Source organism: Natator depressus, chromosome 2 (genome assembly GCF_965152275.1).
Source record: "Natator depressus isolate rNatDep1 chromosome 2, rNatDep2.hap1, whole genome shotgun sequence".
NCBI lineage: Eukaryota > Metazoa > Chordata > Testudines > Cheloniidae > Natator > Natator depressus.
Genome location: NC_134235.1, coordinates 221884981 through 221912030, shown reverse-complemented (window position 1 = coordinate 221912030; position 27050 = coordinate 221884981). Strand labels below are relative to the sequence as shown.

The 27050-nt window shown below is 39.2% G+C and overlaps 1 protein-coding gene across 8 annotated transcripts in view; it reads left to right on the top strand.

Moving 5' to 3' along the window:
* ADAM22 (ADAM metallopeptidase domain 22) overlaps positions 1-27050 on the top strand; it is a 192118-nt gene that overhangs the window by 133732 nt on the left and 31336 nt on the right. For 7 of the 8 annotated variants that reach the window (XM_074945972.1, XM_074945969.1, XM_074945967.1 and 4 more), the window contains exons 10-26: positions 1264-1335; positions 2398-2564; positions 4437-4521; positions 5000-5090; positions 5457-5508; positions 5937-6036; positions 9140-9211; positions 9879-9971; positions 13262-13342; positions 13590-13640; positions 13941-14004; positions 16239-16344; positions 18689-18805; positions 19343-19511; positions 20406-20514; positions 22624-22714; positions 24292-24309. In XM_074945972.1, the coding sequence (XP_074802073.1) occupies positions 1264-1335; positions 2398-2564; positions 4437-4521; positions 5000-5090; positions 5457-5508; positions 5937-6036; positions 9140-9211; positions 9879-9971; positions 13262-13342; positions 13590-13640; positions 13941-14004; positions 16239-16344; positions 18689-18805; positions 19343-19511; positions 20406-20514; positions 22624-22714; positions 24292-24309 (1538 nt within the window). The remainder of the gene's footprint in view (positions 1-1263; positions 1336-2397; positions 2565-4436; positions 4522-4999; positions 5091-5456; positions 5509-5936; positions 6037-9139; positions 9212-9878; positions 9972-13261; positions 13343-13589; positions 13641-13940; positions 14005-16238; positions 16345-18688; positions 18806-19342; positions 19512-20405; positions 20515-22623; positions 22715-24291; positions 24310-27050) is intronic. The other variant, XM_074945968.1, reaches the window with a different exon arrangement.

Sequence of the window (27050 nt, the reverse complement as noted above, 5' to 3'; positions counted from 1 at the left end):
ATATTTCTTTTAAAAAGCTCTTCTGTAGTGCAACTACCAGTACTGAGCTATTTTGGGGGTTTAGTTTTTCTAAAGGGTTTTTTAAAATATTTTAAATTCAGATCAAATAACTTTAAAAATGCAATATAAGGCCACAGCCCTGCAAAGATGTACCCAGTTTTTGCCTCCTGCCTCATAGCAGGAGAAGGGTAACCTGGTGAACCTTCTGAGCTTGAGGAGTAATTGGGAAAAGGGGCCTGCAGTAGGAGAAGCTGGCTATGGCCCAATAGCTGGCCTAAGTTACAACCTCAGTTCCAAGGAGAAAAGCTTGGGAGGACTCTCATCTTAAGGAGAGAAAGAGGGACTACCTAAATTACAACCCCATGACTTCTTCCTTTCCAACATCTGTCTTGTTCCAATTGCTGGATGCCTTAAAAAAAGAGAGAGCTGGTCCTCCTGCAGTTGTTCCTGGACCCCCCCATATGCAGATTTGGAAGGGTAAATGTCCCACAGTGGTTTGTTTATGCCCTGCTGTTCAGATTCCCTCCTTGAGAGGAGGAGGCCTCACAGCCAATTTCTGGTACCCTGTGTCATGGTGAACTGTCTTCAGAGTATCCCCTTGTGGTCCTAAAAGTGCATTGCTCACAGCACCCACTTGGTCTGTTCCAGTCAATTACACAGACCAGATTAGGTCAAAGCACTTATCCCCTTTGTAGGTTTATTAACTCTTTTTGCAGAGTGAAACTCATTTCTTTAGTAGCTCAAGTTCACGCCCACTCTGGGTCTGTATAAAAGTCCTGGTAGGTTTTTCTTCCCCCTGTTTACAAGGCCCCTCTCAGCCTCCTTCCTGGAGCTGGAGTTGTACTTCAAATGGTCATTCTCTCTTAGGATTGTCCTGGAATCTCCAGCAACTGAAGATTAATCTTTAATTAAAGATTATGTCATGTGATGAAGCCTCTAGGAATACGTTCAACCAAAATTGGCAACCGTACTCTCTCTCAAGTTAGGAGTCTCTAGCTCTCTAGCTCTCTTGGAGTTGGGTTTCTTTAATGAACTTTCTAAACATTAATTAATGAATCTTCACAACACCATTGTGAGGCGGATAGGTAATATGAGTATCTGAACAATTTGCTAGACACAATTTTTTAACATTCCAGTCAGTGAAAAAGATAAGCAGCTTGAGCACAGCTTCTGCTGTTGATAGATTCATCTTTTGGTTTATGTTTTTCAGTCAAAATTATTTTTCAGAAATATATTTCTAACTGGTCTGTGTTTGTTTTTCAGTGTAAAAAACATAGATTATCAGTTGGCCATACGAACAGCTATGCTAAATCAGTGGTGAACATGGCAGATTTAGTAAGTATTGCTCAACTAAATGCTTTTCTAAATGTGTCGTGAACCATGTGGTTGTAGTGCCGATAACTGTAGGAAATGTTATTTCACAGATATACATGATATTAATTTATGTGAAGATTGCAGATATTTATTTAGCTCCCAGTACAGCAAGGTACTTAAACATGTGTCTAACTTTAGATAATTCCTGTGACTTCACATGCTCAAGTACCTTGCTGGATTGAGGCCTGAATGAGTTTTTAAAGCACATCTTATTCAGAAAACTACCCAGAAAGGGTAATGTATTAACTACAGCTGCAACCAGGAAGGTGTCTAAAACTATAGTGCACTAAAATATATGGAGAAATTGTATGTTTTATTCAGCCTTTACTAAATTCGAGTTCATGCTATTTTATATGGGGCAGGGGAATATAGGTAGTTGTTGGGGCTATAAATCACATAACAGATGGCTACTGTATCCAGAAACATTTCCAGGATTTGCAAATGAAAAATAGTATTGCCACCATTGAAATCCTTTGGTCTGGGACACCATGGTTCCCGATAAGTCACTCAGTCTGAAGATAGGCACTGCTGAAGAATTCTGTAACAGTGGAAGTGGTCATGTCTCCCTGATAGCGATACCTGTTGCATATATCTGTTGAGGAGTATAGAGCCCTGTTGTGTAAGTAAGGTATGTTGGACACTGTAAAATACAGATAAACCCTGATTTTTCTGAACCTAAATCTTTGAGTTATCCAGAATTCTTGTGTGGTCCTTTAGAGATTTGTATCAAATCTCTCAGTTTATTCTTACAAAGGTTTTAGAGTCCCAGAGACCTTTGCAAGGCTCAGATCCTGCCAGGAGCTCTTTGCTGGTGGACCCTTGTGGTCATGCAGAACTGCTTACTGGGGTGTGACCTTAAATCTGGATTTTAGCCCTACAACTTCCTGTTTAAAAAAGAAAGTTGATGAGCCTCAGGGAACAAAATGTTCATTATTACAGATGTAAGTTGTTACAAAAAAAGGGAAAAGAAGCAACTATATTCTATATGATATAATAAATTTGTTCATTTTGTTAATGTACTAGATATATAAAGAACAACTTAACACCAGGATAGTATTGGTTGCCATGGAAACCTGGGCTACTGATAACAAGTTCACCATATCTGAAAACCCATTGGTGACTCTACGTGAGTTTATGAAATATAGGAGAGATTTTATCAGAGAGAAAAGTGATGCAGTTCACCTTTTTTCGTACGTAACTTCGTATGCCATTTTATTACTATTTTTTCATTCCATGGGGAGTGCTTTATTATTAGTGGCCGAAACCTTTCCTTTCTATGGTGTTATGCAGTGTACAGTAATCCTGACAATAGTGCGTAGGGACAGGGAGGCGGGAGGGAGGTTAGAACAATGTATCTAATCATGTAACTAAACACTACTCTCATGCTAGTTTCAATATATTAAACACAAGCTGCATGTGCTGTGAACTCCTGTTGTCTTGTGTAATTACCTGCCAACACAGCTGCCCTGATGGATAGTGCATGGTACTGTGTTGCAGTAGAATACTGACAGTGGGCCACTCACATCATTCATTTATAGCAGAACATTGAAACCAATTTGGAGCTCTGTTTAAAAGCCAATTTGGCACAATATGTGCCAGTAGATATTCAGTGCCTTGCATACTGCAGGATTACTGAGGTTCTCTGTTCCCTCAAAATACTTTGTTCTCAAGAGACAAGTGCACCAAAAGGATCATAAAATGAGTATCATTACTGGGAGGAATGTTTCTGTTCTTCCCTAATTCTCTGAATTGTTTTGGTAGGTTTTATTACATCAATCACACTAACGGAAAAGAGAAAAGGGTGGTCTCTTCGTGAGAGACTGGATTGGGGCTCAGTTCCCTGCTTTGCCACAGACTTTTTGTGTGACCTTCGTCAAGTCACTTAGGGCCCAATCCCATAGACATTTAGGTACGTGCTAAATTAGTCCATCTGACTTTACGTGAGTAAAGTTAAGAATGGTATTTGTAGGATCAGGTCTTTAATTTTTCTGTACCACTGTTCACCATCTGTATAACTGGGGTAAAATACTTTATTTTCCCCACCCTTTGTCTTGTCTGTTCAGATTGTAAGCTCTTTGGGGCAGGGTCTGTCTCTTGCTGTGTGGCTGTAGAACACTTTATTCAGTGTGGCCCTGATCTTGGTTGGAGCCTCTACGTGCTACTATAATACAAATAATAATAATAATAATAATAATTAATAATAACAACATCTAAGAACATTAAATTCCTAGATCATCTAGAAATAGCAGCTCCTACAATTATGTCTTTTTAGAAGGGATACAAACAGTGGAATTGAGGGATTGAGCTGGATGGTTGTGTGGTGACCCCGTCTGGCCTTGGAATCTGTGAATCTATGAATCCCCCTGTTCATCCCTTTCTGTCATGGCCAAGGGAAACAGGTTTGCCTGCACAGCACTCAGCATGCTCCCATCTGCAGCTCTAAGGAAATCTCATGCCTCAGGGCTTCAGCCAGTCATCTGCAGAGGCTAGGAAGGATTTTTTTCCCTTGACACATAATTGGCCCAATGTATTGTGGGTTGGTTTTGTTTTTTTCCACCTTCCTCTGACGAATCAGTGGTCAGCCACAGCTGAAGACGGGACACCAGACAGGATGCACCAGTGCTCTGAGGGATTCAAAGAATCCTCTTTGCTAGTGATGCCTGGCTGGTGTGTCTTGCTCACATGCTCAGGGTCTAACTAAAGTGATTGGGCTTAATGTAGGGGTATTTGGTTAAAATTTAATACAGATGGTCAGACTGTGTGATGTAATGGCTCCTTCTGGCCTTAAACTTTATGAAAATATGAAACTATTTTATAGGGGAGTTTCTCCCTCAAAGAATTTGCCTGTGCCTGAGAACAGATGTTATTCCTCCTTAGTGTGTTTTGGGAAAGGTTTCCTTGAAAGAATTGTGAAAGCTTCTTTGGTTTTCACAGCTCTCTGTTCTGTTTGTGTGCAGTGAACAGCACAGTAATTGCAACTGGCATTGGGAAATAAGAGAGGTAAATAGAGGGATTGGCTAACGTAAGAAGTAAACTTTCTCATTTTGTTTTGTTTTTTAAAGGGGGAGTCAATTTCAGAGCAGTCGGAGTGGTGCAGCCTACATTGGTGGAATTTGTTCACTATTGAAAGGTGGAGGTGTGAATGAAGTAGGTGTAAATATTCATACTAGCACAAATTGATATGGTAGCCACAGTGTCTGTGTCCACACAAGCATTTTTCTCAAAATGTCCCCTTATTGCATGATCAATACAGAACATTAATACAGTCCCACAAAATAAAGTTCAAATTAGAGGATAATGCTAAAAGGCAAATGGAATAAGGTTGGGGTTGGGTTCGGTTGCATTTCCAAATGAGAGTCTGCAGCTTTCTCTCCTTCACACTTGAAGCTACTCTGGTAAGAAAAAAATCTTACCTGGCCTATTCCTAAGAGTGTGGTTTGTCTTCCTTGCTGATCCATTATCCAGCCGCAGTTAAATGAGTCTTCACTGAAGTAAGAGCCATAAAACTGTTGATCTGCTTTTGCCTTAAAAAAATCTTATTTTAAAACGTACAAAAGGTGTGTTTATGTTTTCAGTTTCTTCTGTCAAAATGATTATTGTTCCCATCCTGTTTTGTTTCTTTCAGTATGGAAAGTCAGACTTTCTTGCAGTGACATTGGCGCAGTCGTTAGGCCACAATCTTGGCATTTTCTCAGATAAAAGAAAACTACTAACTGGTAAGTTTATGTTTGCTTGTTTGTTTTTTCTTCTTTCAAGGGAATATCTTTATACAGGGGAGGAGTTTCCTCCTGATTCTATTGGAAAATAAGAAATGAAAAGCAAGAATTTTTTTCTAAGATTGTCAAGATTGCATAGTAATGTGTGTGGTTTTATGGAAGAAAGTTTGGCCAATGTGTACACATAAATTTGAGACCTGTGCATAGTGAAAAAAGTAAACGTTTCTTTCTATATTGTATTTGGAGGAAATTAGGAATATAGGTTTTCAGTGTTCTTTTTAAGATGAGAAACATAATATATGTTATGCAGAGATTTTAAAATTGTCAGACTCAAAGTATGAATTTTAATTTTGTTGTTGTTGTTAGGTGAGTGTAAATGTGAGGACACATGGTCTGGATGTATAATGGGAGACACTGGGTAAGACATTTCTTTATAGGAACTTCCATGTAACGATGTAAAGTAAATGAATCAACAAATATACCTTTCATGCTTGAGCTGAGGATCTGCTATGAAAAAGTTGTACATGATTTAGGGCAATATTAAACACTCTTTCAACAGTGAGAAAGGGAACATATTCAATATATGAGAGATTAAAAATTTCAGTTACAGAGTTGTAGCCAAATGCTACAAACACTTGCACTACAAAAAGGCATAGAAGTTAGAATGGGAGTACTGATTTGCAAGCAGATATTTTCACCACATGGCTCTGAATCAAGTATGCTAGCAACCCCTTTCCAAGAATAAGACCATATGTTTCCCCCCATATTTTGGAAGCAGACAAAATATTGTATAATGGTCAAAAGCAACTTGAGAAATAAATAACCAACTACCCTATTTCTTTGTAGTTATTATCTTCCAAGCAAGTTCTCCAAGTGTGACATTGAGGAGTATCATGAATTTTTAAACAACGGAGGTGGTGCCTGCCTCTTCAATAAACCATCCAAGGTAATTAACAGCTGATTATTGAGAAAGGGAACAGTGGTCAAGGTATTCTTTACTTCTTACCTTTCCGCAAACTTATACATATATTTTTGCAGCCAGAACTCTTGGAAGAAGGAAACTACCCTATCTAGCCAAGACTCAGAGGGTGAAATTTGCCCTGTGCAAAGGGGTCAGCATAAGACACACACATCGTGTAATCCTTGTGCTTTAACAAAATCTTGAACAGATTCTTCCAGCATTTTAGTCCCTTTCTTTCAGAGAAAAGCTCTTCCTCACATACACCAGAATAAATCTTCAGTGCAGCACCGAATAATAATTTTAGAGCCTGTATTTTTGGAACAAATGGTTTTGGGGGTTTTTGTTTGTTTGTTTGGGTTTTTTTGGTTCTTTTTGGCCTGCTGAAGAAACTGGCATTTGTTGTGTGGACAAATAAGTTCAGGGCACACTTTCAATCAACATTATTGGTTTGGTTCAATACTAATCACTTATTTTGGTAAAGCCATCCTGGAATCAATATAACTAAAAGTATTCTTCAACTCACTTTGGCGTTACTGTTCTGGACAGTCAGGAATTGGATAGGGAGAAGATTATGTGCCTTGTTTATATAGTACACACCTACTGAGGCTAGGGATGTGTTCAACAGTTCAATAAAGTAATCCTCAAGAGTTTTCAGCTTTAATTGAATTGAACTGATACCCTTCTAAACTTTTGAAAAGGTTCAGGATACATTAGAACAAATTATCTTCTTGTACTCTGCCTATTCAGGTGGGATACAAAATGATGATAAAGAAATACCACAAGGAAAGTCGTTCCTGTGGTATTTCTGATCCAGCTGAAACAGGAAGAACTGGGTCATATCACAAAAAAACTTGTGATTGTGAGGTTTCCGGCCCACTTCCCATTCCAGATTTTCCAATTACAGATGGTTGAAAATTGGTGATTTTAGTTCATAAGAGTTTGGGCAAACATTTTAAGTACTGTTTATGCATGTGGGTTCGTGCTCCTCACACATCCCCTAACGTTTGCTTGAATGGCTCAGACCCCAAAACTCATTGTGAAATCACAACGTTTCACCAGGTTTTGACACAAAACCATCAGTCACCCAGTTCTACTCTACAGGTTTGCATGGACTGAGTTTGGCATTTGAAATGGAACATGATACCAAATTTAATTTACTGAGGTTTTGGGTTTCTTTGCAAACATTCTGCACAGTCATAGTTCTGCTTCACTTTAGACTAATGTCTGTCAGTGTGGATCTCTGGAAACCTCAAGTAACATTGCTTTCGTTTCATCTCCCCCCCCTGCAATTAAGACTTAGCTTCTAGAGCCAATCTGGTGGATTGGTACCAGGGCAGCAAGCTGCCAAGCTAATTCCAGGTACTAGTAGTGTCTTTGGTGTATTCTTATTACTGGAAACAGAAAATATAACATATTTGGTTGCTAGGGGAAGATTAATAAACCAACCACTTCTGAAGTAATTACGACTTTGTCATTAGTCCTCAAAGAGACTGCTTCCCTGACCTCCTGCTATTTTGCAACAAGTTGTTTTGCAACTATAACTTTTTAAAATAGTGTTTGAAAAATAGAAGTGACTTTCCAAATGCTTAAAGATACAGAGCAAAAAAATAATCAAAAGGATGGGGGGACAGTATTCAGTGGATCAAATTCATCTCTGGTGTAACTTCAGTGTTCTGTGGGAATTGAGTTGTCAGGGCTGTCACTGGCCACACAGTCTCCAGCCACCAGAGACTTCAGACTACAAAGTATAAATTAGAGGTAAAGAAAGCCCTAGCAAAAGAGTCGGCGCCTTTAGGATGGTAGCTTCTGCAATAGGTTAGTTGGTGAACACCAGCTTCGTTTATTGCAGCAGTAGTCAAAACCCAAGGTACTCAGGATGGGGATCTTGAATCCTTTGTTTATAACTGATGCTATCATCTACAATGCTAATCCTGGACTAGTGAGGAAACATGGAGACAGGCTAAACTGGCAGCGTTGTTTGCCACAAATGCAAAAGAAAACAGGGATTACCAAAGCAGGATTTTTATTTCTTCAGTAGCTGGAGGAATAGAATAAACTTTATGACCAATTGCACAGCTGCAGAATTGCAGTAAACACTAGAGGGGGGCATTGTTCTTCACTTGAATAGTTTATGGCTGCAGGTTCGTAGATTTTTCATTATGAGAGAGCTGCCTTTATCAAGTAAACAAGAATGAATTTGCTTTTTCTCTCAGCACCCCAGTGAAAATCATCTCACGAAGTTCACATATTAAATGCTGTCTTCTCATTTGGATGATTATAATAGGGAGTACATCTGCGAAGTGTTGTGTGTTCCTTTTAACAGATGTACTTAATGATATAAGGGATAGTCAGCGCTGTTTATTTTGTTGATAGGATGTAACTGTTTCTTGTTTTTGAACACCTGTATCCTTCCTTTTGCAGGTCTGGTTTTTCACATCTCATGACAGATGATGAGACATTTTGATTGTTAAATCCCTTCACTGGGTGGATTCTTTTTTGTAACAAAGTGATTTTTAATAGAATGTATGCTCATCATGGCTTTGTTTACTGATTATGCTAATTCACAAAAATTAGTAGAATACAGTAGAAGTTTTTTGTATCCCTTATCACAATTTAGATTAGCAGCATTTAGATTTTTCTTTTATAGGATATGAAAATGTGAAAGAAAGAAGTGGAAGCCAGAGTGATCAAGTTGCGATTTAAAACATTGTATCCAAAATCTTTTAAAGTAAAACAATTTTTTTAAAAATGAATGTTTATTTAATTCACAAGTCTTTCAGAGACGCATGCTTCATTCTAGCAAGGAAGAGGTAATACAGACCTCTTTACAAGAAGCATGGGGGAAATGAAACCACATGTTTCTGGGTGTATTGTCCTACAACACTCCATTGGAAGGCTGATATTAAAATCAAGATCAGCCAATTAAGACCCCCACCCCCACCCTGAACAGTGAAAATGTCACCTTGTGATTAATGTAATTTGTTTAAGTCCTGTTGTACAAATTGTACATAGTTAAGAGTTGAGAAGTTCACTTGGGATCTTGGGAAAGATTTGTAGCATTTTGTTTTTCTTAATTTTTGCACTGCAGCTTCTAGATCCTCCAGAATGCGGCAATGGTTTTGTTGAAGATGGAGAAGAGTGTGACTGTGGTACTACTGCAGTAAGTACAACATATTTTGGATCAATAACTACGGGCTCGGGTATTAATCCAGGAGTCACTGACACCCACAATTTCCACTAACGTTAATGAGAGGGATGCACACAGAGTGTAAGATCTTTGGGGCAGGAACTGTCATTGATTATGTGTTTATATGGTGCCTACTGCAATGGACCCAGCATGGTGGTGGTTTCTGGTTTTTATATATATATATACATACATACATATATATATATATATATATATATATATATATATATATATATATATATATATATATATATATATATATATATATAAAACGTTAAATAATAATCATAATTAAGGCTGCAAAATCAGGCCCTGAAAGATTATTTTTTAATATTTGGAAAATGGTATTAGTATATCAAGAGTTTATAGTGGTTACCATTAAAATTGTCAGCATTTGGCAACAGATACCACACAGTTATTACAGTTGTGTCCTGTTTTATATACAGGGGAAACTGTGGCATCTCAGACTCTACTATGTGGAAATCCTGATGTTTTAGTGGCATGCACATAGTATATATTCAGCTTCATACTGAGCCTGGTTAAAATCTACTTGAGTTTAAAAGCATCTGGTAGCAGTAATGGAGCTTTTGGAGAAACAGGCTTTTCTCTGTAACATTTCACACGTGTGTCTCTTCCCCAGGAGTGTGCCATTGAAGGAGGAGATTGCTGTCATACATGCACCCTGACTGCAGGCTCAGAGTGCAGCAATGGGCTTTGCTGTAGAAAGTGTCAGGTAAGTACAATGCATTTAAAGTGACTTATGCTGTCATTTATGGGGAGTTAGTGAGTTTAGGTGATTATAGGCACAATTGCACATGCATTTTTGCTCTCAGACCTTGGACCTCCCTTTCTGAAAGTTTGACCCTTAAAACTCATCAAAAGCTGGTTAGTCTAACTCTGATCTTTGTCTTTTAGATTATAAGATACTTGGGGTGGGGAGTGTGGGCCAAATTCAGAGGTGAGTTTAAGTCTAGACTAATTGACACCTTCTTCCAACCCCAAACCAGTCCACATCAGTTTGGACTCCTTCTGGACTCCTTTGGACTTACATGTTCAGATGCATGCACCATATCACTTACACATCACCTCTGAATTTGCCTCTCTGAATCAGAGGGAGTCTCTGTTGTGGAAACTTATAGAACAGAGGGTCACAAAGAAGAGTGTAGTAAGAAGAGCAACTAGCAGTAAGGCGTAAGGATGTGTAAGTTAAAGGAGGCCTGCTGTTACTTCAACTTACACCTCCCCCTGGCTCCTTAACATGGGACTTGATCCAGAGCCCATTTAATACAATGCAAGTCGTTTTATTTAATTTATTGGGCTTTGGATCAGGCCCTATGTAAGTTACACAAGCTTAAACTCCCCTAACGCCTGGTCTGTACTAAAAAGTCAGGTCGTCCCAGCTATGTCACTCAGGGGAGTGAACCTCCCCCCCCCCCCCCCGGGGCAATGTAGTTAAGCTGGCCTACCACCTGATGTAGACAGCTCTCGGGCTTCTTCCGTCAACCTAGTTACTGCCTCTCAAGAAGGTGGATTAAGAACCCCTCCCATCACTTTAGTGAGTGTCTGCACTGAAGCACTACAGAGGTACAGCTGTGCTACTGTAGAGGTTTAATGTAGACAGCCTTAGACTCATCAATCAATCAATAGGCAGAAGTAGGTCAAGTGTCTGTTCATGAGGGAGTCCAGCTAAACACACTTCTGATTTTCACCTTTTGTCTTCAAGCTGAGGACACTGTTCTAATAAAGGACACTGCTCATCCAATAAATAATAATGTTATCTATGCAATGTACTTATATGTGATATTATCATCTTAATCAATGTGCATTGATGTGTCTGACTCCTATAGGAGAAATGTTAGTAGCAGCTCAGTGCCACATTCTGCCTTGACTTTGGACTCATTATTAAATGCAAAAAAGGTGCAAATTATGCTGTAATAGACCTCATTTTTCTAAGCACATTTTTTTTAAAATGCAATTTTAAAAAACGCAGAAGATGTCTATGAGTAAAATTTTCAAAAGCACCTAAATGACTTAGCAGCCAAGTCCCATTGACTCTCAGTAAGACTTAGGCTTCCAAATGCCTAAATCACTTTAGAAAATGGAACTAAGGTCTGTCTGCCAAATAGAGTTGTGAAAGTGGGTTAAACTAAACAGGAACAAGGCAATGTAAAAGAGTATGCCTGCCCTATAGCACCCCCTGCTGGCCAAGTGTGATTCTGTAGCACCCTTGCCTCAGTTTCCCTACAAGTTAGGGCTTCCATATAATAAGTACACTAGGATTATCTGTGTTTATGCCCAACCTGGACTTCTTTATTGGTACAATGTCACCTTAACACTGTCACCCCCACATCCACAAACAGGAGGATTCACCTTGTTCTAAAACCCTATTGTCCAAAACCAGCTATTTTTCCTTCCCTTTGCAATTCTTCCAGTTCACCCATTCCTAGGGGCTCCTCTTCTTCAACCACAGTGCTCAATGGTTAAACATCCTGCCAGCCCCTTGCCAGGTGATATCTCTTCAGGCTCTCCCTCAGGAGATAAGCTTCTCTAAGCATATTATGAATCCTGCCACCCTTCCCCAGGTAGTGCCTTATCAGGGATCTTTTCTGGAGACCAACTTCTTGTCTAGCCCAGGACCTGGGTTTCTTTTACCAGGCTCAGCATCTTTCTTTTCTCCTTCCTGTTTCCTGTCAGAGGTGCCCATTATAAGGCCCAGTTGCCTTCCCTTAAGCCTAATTGAGCAGCAGGTCACCGATGCGCTGGTCCTCACTCCCTTTGAAAGGGCCAGTCACCCTGTAACAGGCAATCTTATTCTGGAATAAGTGTGTCCACATGTGGAGTTAATCAGGAACAACTGCATGTGTACACAAGCCCTTAGGCTCCTAAATCACTGAGGCACTTTTTGAAAATGTTACCCTATCTGTCTATCTTACCTATTTTTTTCCACAGTTGGCAGGAGAGAAAAAAACTAAGCCAGGTGTCAGAAAAAAGTTTCCACTGATGTTAATCAATTTAGCTCTACTAAAGTCAATGAAGCTACACTGATTACACCAGCTGAGGACCTAGAACACTAGCATGTCAAATCTTATACAAAATCTGTGCACAGAAAGAGAGCACAAATGAAAAAAGTGAACTGGGGTGTGCAGATTAACAGACCCAGTCAGGAAAAACTGAGGGCTCTGAAGTGGACCTGAGGCATGTCCGTAACTGGTGATGCGACTGAGAAGAAAGTAGTGATGCTTCATTGGCAAACAGGGTGCACAGCACTGACAGTCCCCACTTGTGGGATATTTTGCCATTTCATTAGGTCATGAGGCTTTTGGCAATGGTATAAAATGTTTATTCAGAAATTCTGTCATTACTAACTTTCTCATCCTTAAATGTATGGATACTTTAGAAGTAGGTATAAAATGATGTGGAATCCAACAATGTTTATGGCCAATTTCTACCCTGATTTACACTGTTATCATGGAGTTACATAGATGTAAGTGACCCAATGATCTCTTACTAATGACCTGGGGTAGCTGTGCTGGCAGAAGTGAAAATTATAAAAGAAAAGAAGCATGATCCGGTAGTTAGGTGCTAGCTTCAGGCTCAGGAGGCTCAGTTTCAATTCCCTTCCTCCACAGACATCCTGTGGGCAAGTCATTAGTCTCACTGTGCCTCAGTTCCCTCTCTGTAAAATGGAGGTAAAAGCATTTTTTACCTCATAGGGGTGTTGTGAGGATAAACATTAAAGACTGTGAGATCCTCAGGTACTACAGTGATGGGAGACATGCAAGTGTCTTAGGTAGATTAATAGAAGTGAGAGCAAAATTTGGCCCTTACACTTGTAACTGAAAATATAAGGTGATGGTTTTCTTAATCCTGGTGACATGCGTGGAATCTAAACTGAGTCAAAACAGCTTCCCAAAGATGAAAATTTCCCTTCCTTTGATTCTGGTTAAAACTGTTGAAATGATTATTGCATGAAAAAGCTGGTTATAGAGATACTAAGAAAGCGATTTTTCAAACTTGTTTTAGTTTGAATCGAAAGGGGTTGTGTGCCGAGACACGGTAAACGATTGTGATATTCCAGAAAACTGCACAGGAAACTCCAGCCAGGTAATATTTTAAAATTCTTTCACAAAAAGTGAACAAGTGCAACACATGCACAATCTCAGTCAGTCTGAGAGTTATTGTAGTAGCATCGTAAGTTGTTTAAATGTTGTATATAAATTACTTTAAGTTTAAGGGGGAAAGTGATAGTGAAAGAAATTTTGAAATGCCACTAATTGCCTTAGATTTATAAATTGTTTTTATAGCCCGCTCACTATCTGGATTATCAAGTGCTTGTTTTCTCTTTCTATAGTGTTCTCCCAATAGTCACAAAATGGATGGGTATTCATGTGATAACAAACAGGTAATTATAATTTGGATTTATATTTTTATTCTTTTTATAGATGGGAAATCATATTCCTATAGGTTCTGATCTGAGATCCTTTGAAGTCAGTAGGAGTCTTTCCACTAACTTCAAAGAGATTTGGATCTAAGCTCACAAAGTATTTTCAATTAGAAAGTAGAACCACATTACCTGTTAATTAGTCTTTCCATTACATGCAAAATAAACTGAATAACAGTAATTTACCTGATTTGAAAGTGTATTTGACCCAGTTGTGAAAATGTGAAAAAACATTGTTTTGTGTCTCTTCAATGTCTTTAGGGTGTTTGTTTTGGAGGAAGATGTAAAACCAGGGATCGGCAGTGTAAATACATCTGGGGCGAAAGTAAGTAAATGTTATTGTTTCTAAGTTGACTTTCATTGCTATAGCTCTAAAAATTCAAATATCTTGCAGACATACACCTACCTGGAATCATTAAAATCAGTCAGAATTTAGCTGGGACTGTGTGCCATGATATGTACTCAACATGAGACCGGTTCCGTATGTAAAAGAGGAAACTTGCAAACTTTGCCCTTTAGTTCTTGTTTTTTTGCCTGGACTCACTTTTAGTATAATTCTTTACTTTTTTATGAAAAGGAGTGGGCAGTTGCTCTGTGATCCTCTATCTTCATTCCCTCACTTTACTTCTGTCCCTGGCTATTGAAGACCCTTCAGCATAGCAACCATGTCTCCAGCCAACAGAGTGCTTGGCTTGAGACTCTTCAAAGACCATCACTGGTGATCCATGCATTAGTCAGAGAAGGTCACTCAAGAATTTCTTCTCTCAAGGGACTGAGCAATTGCTTCTGCTGTGCTCCCGGTCCCTGTTGACCCTTGGAGCTTAGAACAAGCCCAGGACCTCCCTAGGTTGCCATGGTGATCAGTTTCTTCACACTGATTGGTGTACTTTATTTAGTTAGCAGTTAGAAACATGTTTGAAACCATGGCTAGAAAAAATAAATGGTTGCCAGAGGTCTTCGTTCTTGTCTGATTTAGTCCATATCAGTTTATTTAAATGTGTGGAATTTTGTGTGGGTTTAAACCTGGCACCTGAAATACCAATAGAAGAGTCTCCGCACACAGAGCTGCACCCACCAGTTTAACAAAATTTATTTAAAATCACGCGTTTAGTTAAACTGATGCAACTTTGTGTGTTGAACACGACAATGTGTAGAAAATAAGATTCGACTGAGGCTACGTTTACACTAGAGAGCTTAGAGCAGCACCGCTGTACCGATGCAGCTGCGCTGCTGTAACATCTCTCGTGTAGCTGCTCTATGCTGATGGGAGAGAGCTCTCCCGTCAACATAATTAAACCACCCCCAACGAGCAGTAGTAGCTATGTCGGCAGGAGAAGCTCTCCTGCCGACATAGCGCTGTCCACACCGGCACTTCTATCTGTGTAACTTATGTTGCTTATGGTGTGGTTTTTTCATACCCTTGAGCAACGTAAGTTTTTCCGACATAAGTGGTAGTATAGACATAGCCTTAGACTGTTAGCTCTTTGGGGCAGGGACTGGTGTCTATGTGTTAGGTGTTTGTACAGCACCTAGCACAACAGGGTCCTGGTGCATGAGGCACTTCTAGGCACTACTGCAAAACCAATACTACTACTACTAATAATAATAAATGTTGTGGGAAATGTCTGCAGCAGCAGGTCAGTCACAGACCAGCACTTGCTGTGCCTGCTATGTCTTGGTCAAAGATATTCACCCTGCTCTTATCTCCTAGCTTGCTGTTCTAGTACAAATGGAGGGTGCTTTCGCATTGACTGTCTCAGCTAGTTCAGCATTGACTCTGTCACTCTTGGTACTGGCAGAAGCTAAACAATTTCTGCCAGAGCTTCAGCTTTCTTTGGAGATGAAGAAAAACAATATAAATTGTTATGGGCAAACCATGAGTTCAGAGTTTACGTTTGGTTTAGATTCTTACTCGGAAAGTTCAGATGCTTTTATAAAGCTTATCCAAAGAACGTGTTGAGTCTGAATAATTGGGCTGGAAGTCTCATGAGAGCAGCCATGTCATAAGCTATCTAGTACCTCTTACTGCTTGAGACAGAACAAAGGAGACTAGCTTGTGTTGTATTTCAGGCACTTATGCTACTGGTCCCTGATAGAACCTGGAAATATATTAAAAGGAAAAATAATGGAGGAAAGGATGAGAAATTAGCTGTAATTTTTTAAAAACTAGATTTGAGTCTTAAGCTAAGGTTTTGGTGTTATTATTGTCTGAACTGATTCTTCCCTCATTTAAGATAAGTAGAGAGATCCAGGGTTCCTGGCAAGTATTTGGTTTTATAATCTAGTGCTGTTATAACTCAAGATTTTCCCCCAAACACTTTAGAGCCTCAAACTGGCCATAATCAAAAACATTTTTCCTTGAAAACTGGTCTTTACTTTGTAAACAAGGTCTGGAATAAAGAAATCCTTGGAGAGATAATTAGAGCCAATATCCCTGGAATAAAGTAGAAGATAATTTTTGATTTATTTGATCTACAACCTGATTTCTAACATCAAATTTGCATCAGGCTTTTAAAAATGTGCATATTCTTATTAGAAGAAAATTGTTTCTGTTTTTAGAAGTGACAGCTGCTGACAGATACTGCTATGAGAAATTGAATATTGAAGGGACTGAGAAAGGTAACTGTGGAAGGGGCAAGGACACTTGGATACAGTGCAACAAACAGTAAGTTCATCTACTCTGGAAAGCAGCTTGTGTGAGATTCTTGCCCCGGTCCAACCCTTCACCTGTCATAAACAGACTCTAAAAGCCCTGGATCTGGCTGGGGGAGAATTCTCCTGGCACAGGAACTGAAAGAAGACAGCTGTCTTCTCAGGACCACCTACAACTCAAGCCCCAGTTTAGGGTGTCAGGAATGGGGCCAGGGGTTGGAGGAGAGTCCCCATAGTCTGCACCAGCTTCATGGATTGTCATCTGCAACAGACTGTGGAGCAGTCCAGTAGAAGGCGGAGGGGGATTCTGTATCAGAACAGCTCTCAGATCAGCCAAATTTATGCCGGGGCCACTTTGGCCATCACAGCAACCCAGAATCCAGGAGGTGTTAAGGTGGCTTAAAGTCACTACCTGCCTCCTCATTGCTCCAAGGCTCTGAAAGGCAGTACATAATATCACTCCTTTGCTTTGCTCGAAGAGTATGCCTGCACTGCAGCTGGGAGTTGTGATTCCCATTGTGGGTATACATTCGCACTAGCACACTAAAGATTGCAGTGTGGACATAGCAGCACCAGTGGCAGCTTGGGCTAGCTGCCTGAGTCCAAGCCTGCCCAATCACCTGGGTCTGAGTTGGGGTGGCTCACCCAAGCTGCTGCGTGTGCTGCAATGTCCAGGCTGCTATTTTTAATGTGCTAGCTTGAACCGAGCTGGCATGAATCTGTGTACCCACTCTGGAAATCACACCTCCCAGCTGCAGTGTAGTCAGACCCTAAATGCAAGGCTGGGCCTGATTCTCCACGGCCTGGCACTTTGAGAAGTCATTTACATCTGTGAAAACCTGGTGTAAAATGCCACCATTCTGATTTTGTAACTTATGCACCCACTTTGCACAGGTACAAATGACTTCTCAAAGTGCAAGGCAGTGGAGAATCAGGCCCACTGTATGGAGTATAAATGTTTTTGAAATGAAGACCCAAATCATGGACGCCAGAGAGACAGTACATAGTAGAGATAATCTCACAACAGAAATTTGGATCCATCTACCACCAGAACTTTGGGAAAGCTTGGGTCTGAGTCCACATTCCTCTCTCCTACAAATAAAATCCTCAAGTAGAGAAAATGGTGATTGGAAGATTTGTGTACAGTATCATACATTTTTTTACCAGCTCTCACAAATATTTGAAGTAAATACTGCTGTGTCTTGTTTGTGAAGAAATGCATAGATTCTGGACGTCTCTGGCAGAAATCAGTGTTGCTATGGAGAGCCTAGGCCTGAAACTTGTGTACACTGGGGGCTAACACATTTTGAAACAACAATTAAAACCCTTTTATAAAAAGCCTCTTTTCCTAGTGTAGCCTTAGGTGAGGCTCAAGGGGTGGCATGCCAGTTCATGAGGTAATTCTCAACTGCCTTGCACTTTAGGTAATTGTTTAAACCTGTGCTAATTAGGTGTAAATGACAGCTCAGATGCAAGACAGTGAAAAATCAGACATGTACCAGTATAACTATTTCAGGTAGGAGGTGATTTTTTTAAAACCAAAATAGTTATACTGGTACAACCCTTAAGGTGGACACAGGGAATGGCTACACTGGAAACTTCAAAGCACTGTCATGGGAGCGCTCCCGCGGCAGCGCTTTGAAGTGCGAGTGTGGTCACCCGCGAGCGCTGGGAGAGAGCTCTCTCAGTCCTGGTAATCCACCTCCACGAGGGGAATAGCTCCCAGCGCTGGGAGTGCGGCTCCCAGCGCTCGGAGCCTGTTTACACTACCGCTTTAAAGTGCTCTGACTTGCTGCACTCAGGGGGGGTGATTTTTCACACCCTGAGCCAGCAAGTTAGAGCGCTATAAAATGTAAGCATTGCCAAGCCCACAGTTACACTGGTATAAAGATGTATTATAGTGGTCTAGGTTATTCCCCTTCCTGTATGGGAATAGCTATATCAGTATAAGCAGTTTTATACCAGGATAACCGCATCCGCATTAGGGGGATTGTACTGGTATAGTTAAAATGATAAAACCTTCATGTGTAGACAAGACCTCAGGCTCAAAGAGTCTGGTCACTGAGGTATTTGCAATAGCAAAGAAAGATAACAGGAAAATACGTAAAGCAGATAAGCAGAGAAAATTTTCTTGAGGATGGGAACATAGAGAATTATGGTCCCTTTTGTCTGTGATATTGGACTTGAGTACTTAACGTAAGTGAGGGAGAAATAAGTGGTGGTCTGCCATTCTGATGGGCTGTGTACCAGTTACGAGCACATGTGAAAAAACAAAAAACCTTTTTTTTTATATAAGTGTAAACCATTTTTATTGGATTCTTTTTCTGAGTGAATGTCTATTTAACCCCTCAAAACAGGGATGTGCTATGTGGTTATCTTCTGTGTTCCAATATCTCTAATGTCCCAAGACTTGGAGAACTTGATGGTGAAATCACATCTTCAGTCATACAGCTGGGGAAATCCTACAACTGCAGGTAATTCTTAAAACCCTATAAAATAGAACAGAGATGATATTGCCCTCCAAATTCCTCTGCTATGGAAATGTCAGCAAACTCCTTCCTAAGTGAGAAGCAACTGCTGTTATTAAAAACAAAACAAAAACTGATGTAAATTGAACTTCAGTCTGACCCCTGCCAGTGCTCCTTCCAGATTTGGATTGAGGCACATTATAATGCCATTTTGGGGAAGCTTGCCTTGCTGCTTCCTGCGTTTATTCTATGGCTAAATAGAGAATATCAGCCTCCAGAAGTTAGGTATGTTTAATCTGAGTATTTTAAAAGGTTTTTTTGGGCAGCATGTCTACGGTAGAAATATAATATCTTTGTTTTTTATTAGGGCTGCTGACAAAAAACCCATATCCTCCCCAATATTTTTTATGGATTCTGCCTAGTTTCTGCACATTAAAACGACACAAACAAAAATGAATGTGCCACCCAAGAATCCAGTGTATTGAACAGTCTTATGTCGAAAGCAGTGCACAAATTTATTGTGGCTCTTTGTTTGTTTTGTAGTGGTGGACATGTTAAGCTAGATGAAGAGACAGACCTAGGCTACGTTGAGGATGGAACACCATGTGGCCCAGAGATGATGTGTTTTGAGCGCAGATGTCTCCCCACTGATTCCTTCAACTTCAGCATCTGCCCAGGCACTACAGATGACAAAATTTGTTCAGGACATGGAGTATGTTTTCATGTTTTTTAGTCTTGAGTTTCACATTTCTGCTGCCTTTATTGAATGCTTCCAAGTTTATGCATTTATGTTACAAGGTAAATAATTTTTATTAAAGTAACCTGAATTGTTACAAGTTAATACAAGTTAATTTTCTAGATATGCTTTTAAAGATTGTGTGTCAATTATAAAGGTGGTGAGTACATCAGAGTCAAGGCAGTCTGAGCTATCTATTACAGTCAGTGTACATACTATTATTACAAAAGTTATATAAATTACTTCATTTTCATCACTTCTTCCAACTTGCTTCATCTTTCCTCATATGAATTTAAAGGACTTAATACCATGCTCTGGGAAACTTTAAAATATATAGGTCCAGTTTCGATTGTCTGTCATATTCTGGACCTTTGTATTGCACAAAAGGTCCATAATACAGCTGGATCTTATCAGATGAGAATTCCCCCAGAGTGGGGAGTCCTTGGCCAGTTCACAGCTACTGTATTTGGTTCCTGTGCTGGGCTAGAGACTGGAGTTGCTGGAGTGCCCTGAGTTCTGGCTATTCCAAGATGGCATAGAGTCCCTTGGTCCCTGTCATAGTTTAAAGCGATCCCCAGACTGCTCAAACCTGCCCTGCCCCAAGGGAGCCATAACATACTCCTTGATAGCTCCTATTTCTACTGTGCTGAAACTCAGTTTTTGATGTGAAATTATCAATTTAATCTATTTTAAAAGAAAACTGAAATCTGAGGGACACAGTCTCCCAAAATGAAAGAACAAAAATATTGTACCGAACTTTGCAGGCAATTTTTTACCAGTTCCACACATCTCTACCTATCTCATAGTCTAAATAATGGAGAAAAAATTTCATTTTGTGATTTTTATTCTGGGTTACGTTTTGAACTGCAGGTTTGCAGCAATGAAATCAAGTGTGTCTGTGATCGATTCTGGGTAGGAGATGACTGCAGCACCGCTTACAAAGATGCTTCAATTTTTGATAAAGAAATGGCAGGCAAAGGTGTGTAATGCATATATTTGTGGTAATACTTTAATAAATGACAAATTGTAGAGGCTAGTCTTTGGTTTGGGGGAATGTCCAGCAACCAAAGCTAGATCAGCTACTCCTTCACTTAGCATATAGCAATATCCTAGACCAGTGCTTCTCAAGCTATCTGATGTGGGGGACCGGCAATTTTTTTTTCCAATGTGTGCGCAGACTGGCAGCCGATGGCTCACGGATCAGCACCAGTCCACGGACCACCACTTTGAGTAGCACTGTCCTAGACAGCCTGATCTCTTTCTTTAAAAAAAAAACAAAGCAAAACAAATGGTCTAAAAATGGCTCAATCCTACAACTGGATCTGCACAACGTGACTGCTGTAGAATTCATAAGAGTGCCATGTGGGTTCTAGAAGTGAATCCAGGTGCATCTTGCTTGCCTCACTCATGTGAATGAACCTATTAAAATAAACGGAATTATTCCTGGTTAAGATTAGCAGAATTTTACCAGTACCCGCACCCCCTCCCCCCCTATTATCAGATAAAAGGGGAAGCACTGCTTATATTTTTGTCTTATTCTCCAGGGCCAAATGTTCAAAACATGGCCTCTGGTTGCATACATTCACATCATATAAAATATAATATCTGTGCATAACATGTGCACACGTGACAGAATGTACACTTTCAGATTTAATAAGTGATTTATGTAAACACTTTTTTTATTTCATCTCTGAGCTTGTCTACATAAGAAAGTTATATTGGTAAAAGCTGAAATGTGAATTTAAACCTTTATATCTACACCAGTATAACTGCCCAGGTGGACACTCTTATTCTGAAAGAAGAATGACTTTTTCAGTGTAGCTTAAACCCCTTCCTAAGCAACATAAACTACACTGAAAAAGGCATTCTTACTTGAGAATGAGAATGTCCCAAGGGGAATTATAGTAGTCTGACTATAGCAGTATAATTATACTGGTATAACTGATAAAACTTTCCCATGTAAACAAGCCCTCTGTCGAGAGTAACAGTCAGATAGATATTTTGTCTACAAATATTCCTTTGTATAGTGAAAGTCTGTTTTTATTATGTATTTATATTTTAAGTATTATATAAATAATGAAAATAATGTATGACATCATATAATAAGTATGATTAAATCTCATATAGGATTCCCTTCAGCTTTTAAAGTAAAATTATCATTTGCCTCTATCAAAAGACACTCTCCCTTCACACCTCACTTTTTATTTGTTCATTGAGAGATCACTTAATGTAGATTTCATTGTACATATTTACAGCATATTTATAAGCACTACTTATAAATAACTGAAGAAATATGCATATGGGGCAACTTTTATATCTTTATATGGCACTTGGAGGTTTGTATTTGGACATCACCTTTTGGAAAGGGAAGCACTGAGCTCGATGATCATAATGAGAAACAGAAAGTCTTAATCTCTGAACTGAGAACAAGAAATCTTCTATACCAAATAAAGAGAGCCTCAACATATTGTATAAATGTTATACAGAGTATCAACATGTCTGTATTTTTAATTTAAGTTGAACATTTTAAAATGAGTTTCTAAGTCTTTTTGTCCTCTTGTCCTGCCCCTCCAATACAGATATAAAGATATTTTATCTTATTACAGATCCTATTTCATTATATGAGATACCCCCTATTTAAATTTAGAAAGCTAAGAATGTTCAGCCCATTGAATGATCAAATTTGACTGAACATTCGTGTTTTAATCACAGAATCAATGTTCTTATACTTTCACACAGACTCATACATATGGTTCCATAGACATTGCAAGTGTTTCTAGTGGCTTTGTATTATTTTTTTAATTGATTTTTTTTTATGATTAATTTACTTCCAGAAGTTATAACATGATTTGGAAATCAATTAATTCAATTCATTTTCTTTTACATGGTCAACATTCAATGGCTTCTCATTTTAAAAGTCCCTTGTTAAACATATTAATGCTATTTACACGACTCTAGCACTGTTTTAAATTATTTAGCACAGATCTAGTTGCTCAAACAAATCTCTAGATCAGTGCTTTAACTGCTTTGTATATTTTTATTTTTAAATTTCTGTATATTTTGTTTTTTGTCTTTCACTTTTCCCCAGGTGTTGTTAGTACAAATATAATAGTAGGGGCTATTGCTGGCACCATTTTAGTGTTGGCTCTCGTTTTAGGAATAACTGGATGGGGTTACAAGTAAGTATAATGTGCAATTTTTAATAAATTTGAAAATACGTATATATGTTCAGTGGATAGCTGTTTACAATATGAAGTAATAAAGCAAGAATATTGAAAATTATACAAATTTAGGGTGGCTGATCAAATAGAAACTGAATTATCTCTATTAATGGTCAAGGGAATTTAGAAAGATAACCTCTGTGTAAGCAAAGCATTTAAGGACAAGCTTAAGTTTAAGGACATGCTTAATTCCCATTAACTTAATACCAAATGTGAGCTTGTGCTTAAGTGGTTTGTTGAATGGGGATGGGATTGAAGCACACGATTAAGTTTCAGATTCTCAGCTGATATCTGGTTTATATTATCTGAGGATCTGGCCCTAAGTGTTTTGCTGAATCAGGGCCAAAATGGCCACGTCCATTTCTTTCAGTATTAATGTTCTTTTTTTTCAGTTTTGTTTCTGTGCTGAAGTTCTTCTGTAAACAAAACATTTTAGTGTTTTTGCAGATATTAAGTTAAGATTTAATGCATCTGCTTTTAGAAAAAAGTCAGCAGCATTTGGATTTAAATGGAATGGCTACAACCCCCTGTATGTGGAATATTGACAAAGGAAACCAAGCTCGACTATTCAAATACCATTACTTGGATAATACCGAAATGATTCAGAATATTGGGCCAGGGCTGTTCCTAGTTATACTGTATAGTCCCACTGTTTGCCAGAAGCTGGGAATGAGCGACAGGGGATGGATCACTTGATGATTACCTGTTCTGTTCATTCCCTCTGGGGCACCTGGCACTGACCACTGTCGGAAGACCGGTTACTGGGCTAGATGGACCTTTGGTCTGACCCAGTAGGGCCATTCTTATGTTCTTATGATGCCAGTATGATTAAATACTTGACTTAAGTATTTGGAATGCCCTATATCTAAATGCAAGAACATGCCAGGAGGTTATGCCCTTTCTTGGATGAGAACCTGGCTACACTGAACATACTCCAGCTATTTTTATAATTTCAGGTCCCTGTGCCATGTAAATTAGGGGAGTTGAGAGCTGCTCTTGTACAGTGCAAGGAGAAAGGCATGCATAGAATACTATGAGGATTAGGTTAATAAAAGGACAGCTTTAAGCCACTTTTGCATTACCACCCACTGATTTTGGCAGTACCTGAAGATCTGAATCCCTCTTTGAAATACAGCTTCAAAACTTTATGCATGTTTTGGGGTATGATTAGGCAGTAATTTAGTGAATTTTCCTAGTAATACAGAAATATGTATTGAAAAACAGAACTAAGGTTTCCAAATGTTCCCAGACTTAATAAGCATGTTTCAGATACTGATAAAACATTGCACTGCATATCCTAGAGACGCTAACAGTCCAATCTGAATATAAACCTACAGATTTGTTTTGAACTAATACAGCTGTTCTCTTTTCCAAAAGTGATTTATTTAGGAATCATCAAGAATCAAAATTTCACTTTGGCCTACATTGCTTTTATATTTACTTGTTGTTTATGCTGTTGAATACAGCCACATTCTCCCTAATATATACACATTGGTAATTCATTCTTATTTCTTTCTCTTCTTTTCTATGGAAAGAAACTATCGGAGACAGAGGTATGTGATAAAAGTAAAGTGAATACATCCCTTAGGAAGGCTTTAAATGATGATTATTTCTGTCTTTTTCCATTTTTGCGATGATGTGAATTTTGTGGAGAGCACCTATGGATAATGAATTGTCATATTTCAATGTTTCCTTAAATCAGTGGTTTTCAACCTGTGGTCTGCAGGTCCTAGGGGTCAAAAGACTATGTCTAAAATTTCCAAAGAGGTCCGCACCTCCATTTGAAAATGTTAGGGGTCTGCAAATGAAAAAAGATCAGAAACCACTGCCTTAAATTAGCTTATGATTTTATAAAGGAGTACTTACCTGAAATATCTGAAAATGCTGTGAACACTTAAAACACAATGGCTAAAATCCTGGCCCCATTGACGTCAATGGCACAACACCCATTGACTTAAGTGGGGCCAGTATTTCATCCAATAAGAACAGGAAAATATAGAAAAAAAATTAAAGATAAAAGTAGAGCAAAAACCAAATATGCTTTTAGAGATTAAAATGTTCTTGAGGTCCAAGAGGAGTGAGCAGTAATGTGAACCTGATGTACATTAAATTATCCAAACCAAATTCATTCCTGTAGTTATACCTTTAAATTAAATACATTTTAGTTAAATTAAATTCATAGATAAATTTGAAGAAAATAATTTCAATGACAGAGATAGATGTTAAAGTCCATGTTGCTGTTACAACTCAAATAGTCTCATATATATCCTGCAAGTTTATATTTGAGTTATGTTTTATATACAACCTGGAACTCAGGATAATGCACTTCAGAACAAGGAGGATCCATAAAATTGGATTTAGATAAAAATGGGTTAATATGTATGAGAATATACCAAGATGAGAATACAGTTCCAGGACTAGTTCACACGGATATAAATCAGGAGCAACTCTATTGAAGTCACTGGAGTTACACCAGTGTAAAACTAGTATGAGTTCAGAATCAGCAGTGAGGATGTATGAGCCAGTTTGGAAAAATGTGACACAATCTGCTCCACTGTCTAAACCAAATGCTGATCTGTTCAAAGATTCACATTGATTCAGATAAGCAATGTAAAACTAATTGAATCACTCTTCCCACGAACCAAGGTCCAGCTGTTCATTCCAGGAAGAACCCACTCCGTCCCCCAAACTGTGCTTCCTTCCACCTACCCTGCTACCCTCCTATCCCTAACTGCAAGGGCCTGATCCTGCACTCATTCAAGTCAAAGGCCAAACTCAAATAGGCTTCAGTGTGGAAGATCAGACCCAAAGAGAGAGTTGCTCACTGATTATTCTTTTGCCTTCCCCCACCAACCAATCCCCTCCTGTTTAATGCAGCTATTACACTGTCTTGGTCCAAGATACTGCTATATTGGCTGCTGCCACCTGCTGAACTTGCACTCCATGCCCTCTACCTTTGTAGTACTCTCTCTCTCTCTCTCTCACTTAGAATGCTTGGCGTGTAGCAGCAAGGTCCTGCCAAATGCAGATTTGTTTAGGCTATGTCTACACTACAGTCTATGTTGGCATAACTTATGTTGCTCAGGGGTGTGAAAAAAACCACTCCTCTGAGCAACATAAGTTACACCGACGTATGCACTAGTGTGCACAGCGCTATGTCAGTGGGAGAGCTTCTGCCGCTGACATAGCTTCTGTCACTTGCAGAGGTAGTTTTATTATGCCGATGGGAGCGCTCTCTCCCATTGCCATAGAGCGTCTTCACTAGACACGCTGCAGCGGCGCAGCTGTATCGGTACAGCAGAGGGATGATGGAAGACTGGTGTGTGGGAGTCTCTTATCATAAGAACATAAGAAAGACCATACTGGGTCAGACCAGTGGTCCATCTAGCCCAGTATACTGTCTCTGAAAGTGGCCAGTGCCAGATGCTTCAAGCACATGAAGGTTTAGGAACATGTGGAGCGTAGCATTGCATCCCTGACCATCTTGGCTAAGAGCCATTAATGGACCTATTCTTCATGAACTTAGCTATTTCTTCTTTGAACCCAGTTATACTTTTGGCCTTCACAACATCCCCAGCATAAGTTCCACAGGTTGACTGTGCATTGCATGAAGTACGTCCTTATTTTTGTTTTAAACCTGCCACCTATTAATTTCATCAGATGAACCCTCGTTCTTCCATTATGTGAAGGGGTAAATAATACTTACTTTCTCCACACCATTCACGAGTTTAGGGATCTCTATCATATCCCCCCCCTTAGTCATCTCTTTTCTAAGATGAACAGTCACAGTCTTCTTAATCTCTCTGCATATGGAAGCTTTTCCATACCCCTAATCATTTGCCCTTCTCTGCACCTCTTCCATTCTAATATTTCTTTTTTGAAACGCAGTATTCAAGGTGAGGGCATATCAGTGATTTGTACATCATCATTACAATATTTTCTGTTTTATTATCTTTCCCTTTTCTAATGGTTCCTAGTATTCTGTTAGCTTTTACAATTGCTGCTGCACATTGAGTGGATGTTTTCAGAGAACTTTCAACAATGACTCCAAGATCTCTCTTGAGTGGTAACAGCTAATTTAGACTCAATGTATGTATGGTTCGGATAATGTTCCCAATGTGCATTACTTTGCATTTATCAACACTGAATTTTATCAGCCATTTTGGTGCCCAAACAGTTTTGTGAGATCCCTTTGTAACTCTTCGCAGTCTGCTTTGGACTTAACTATCTTGAGTAATTTTGTATCATCTGCAGATTTTGCTACCTCACTGTTCACCCCCTTTCACAGATTATT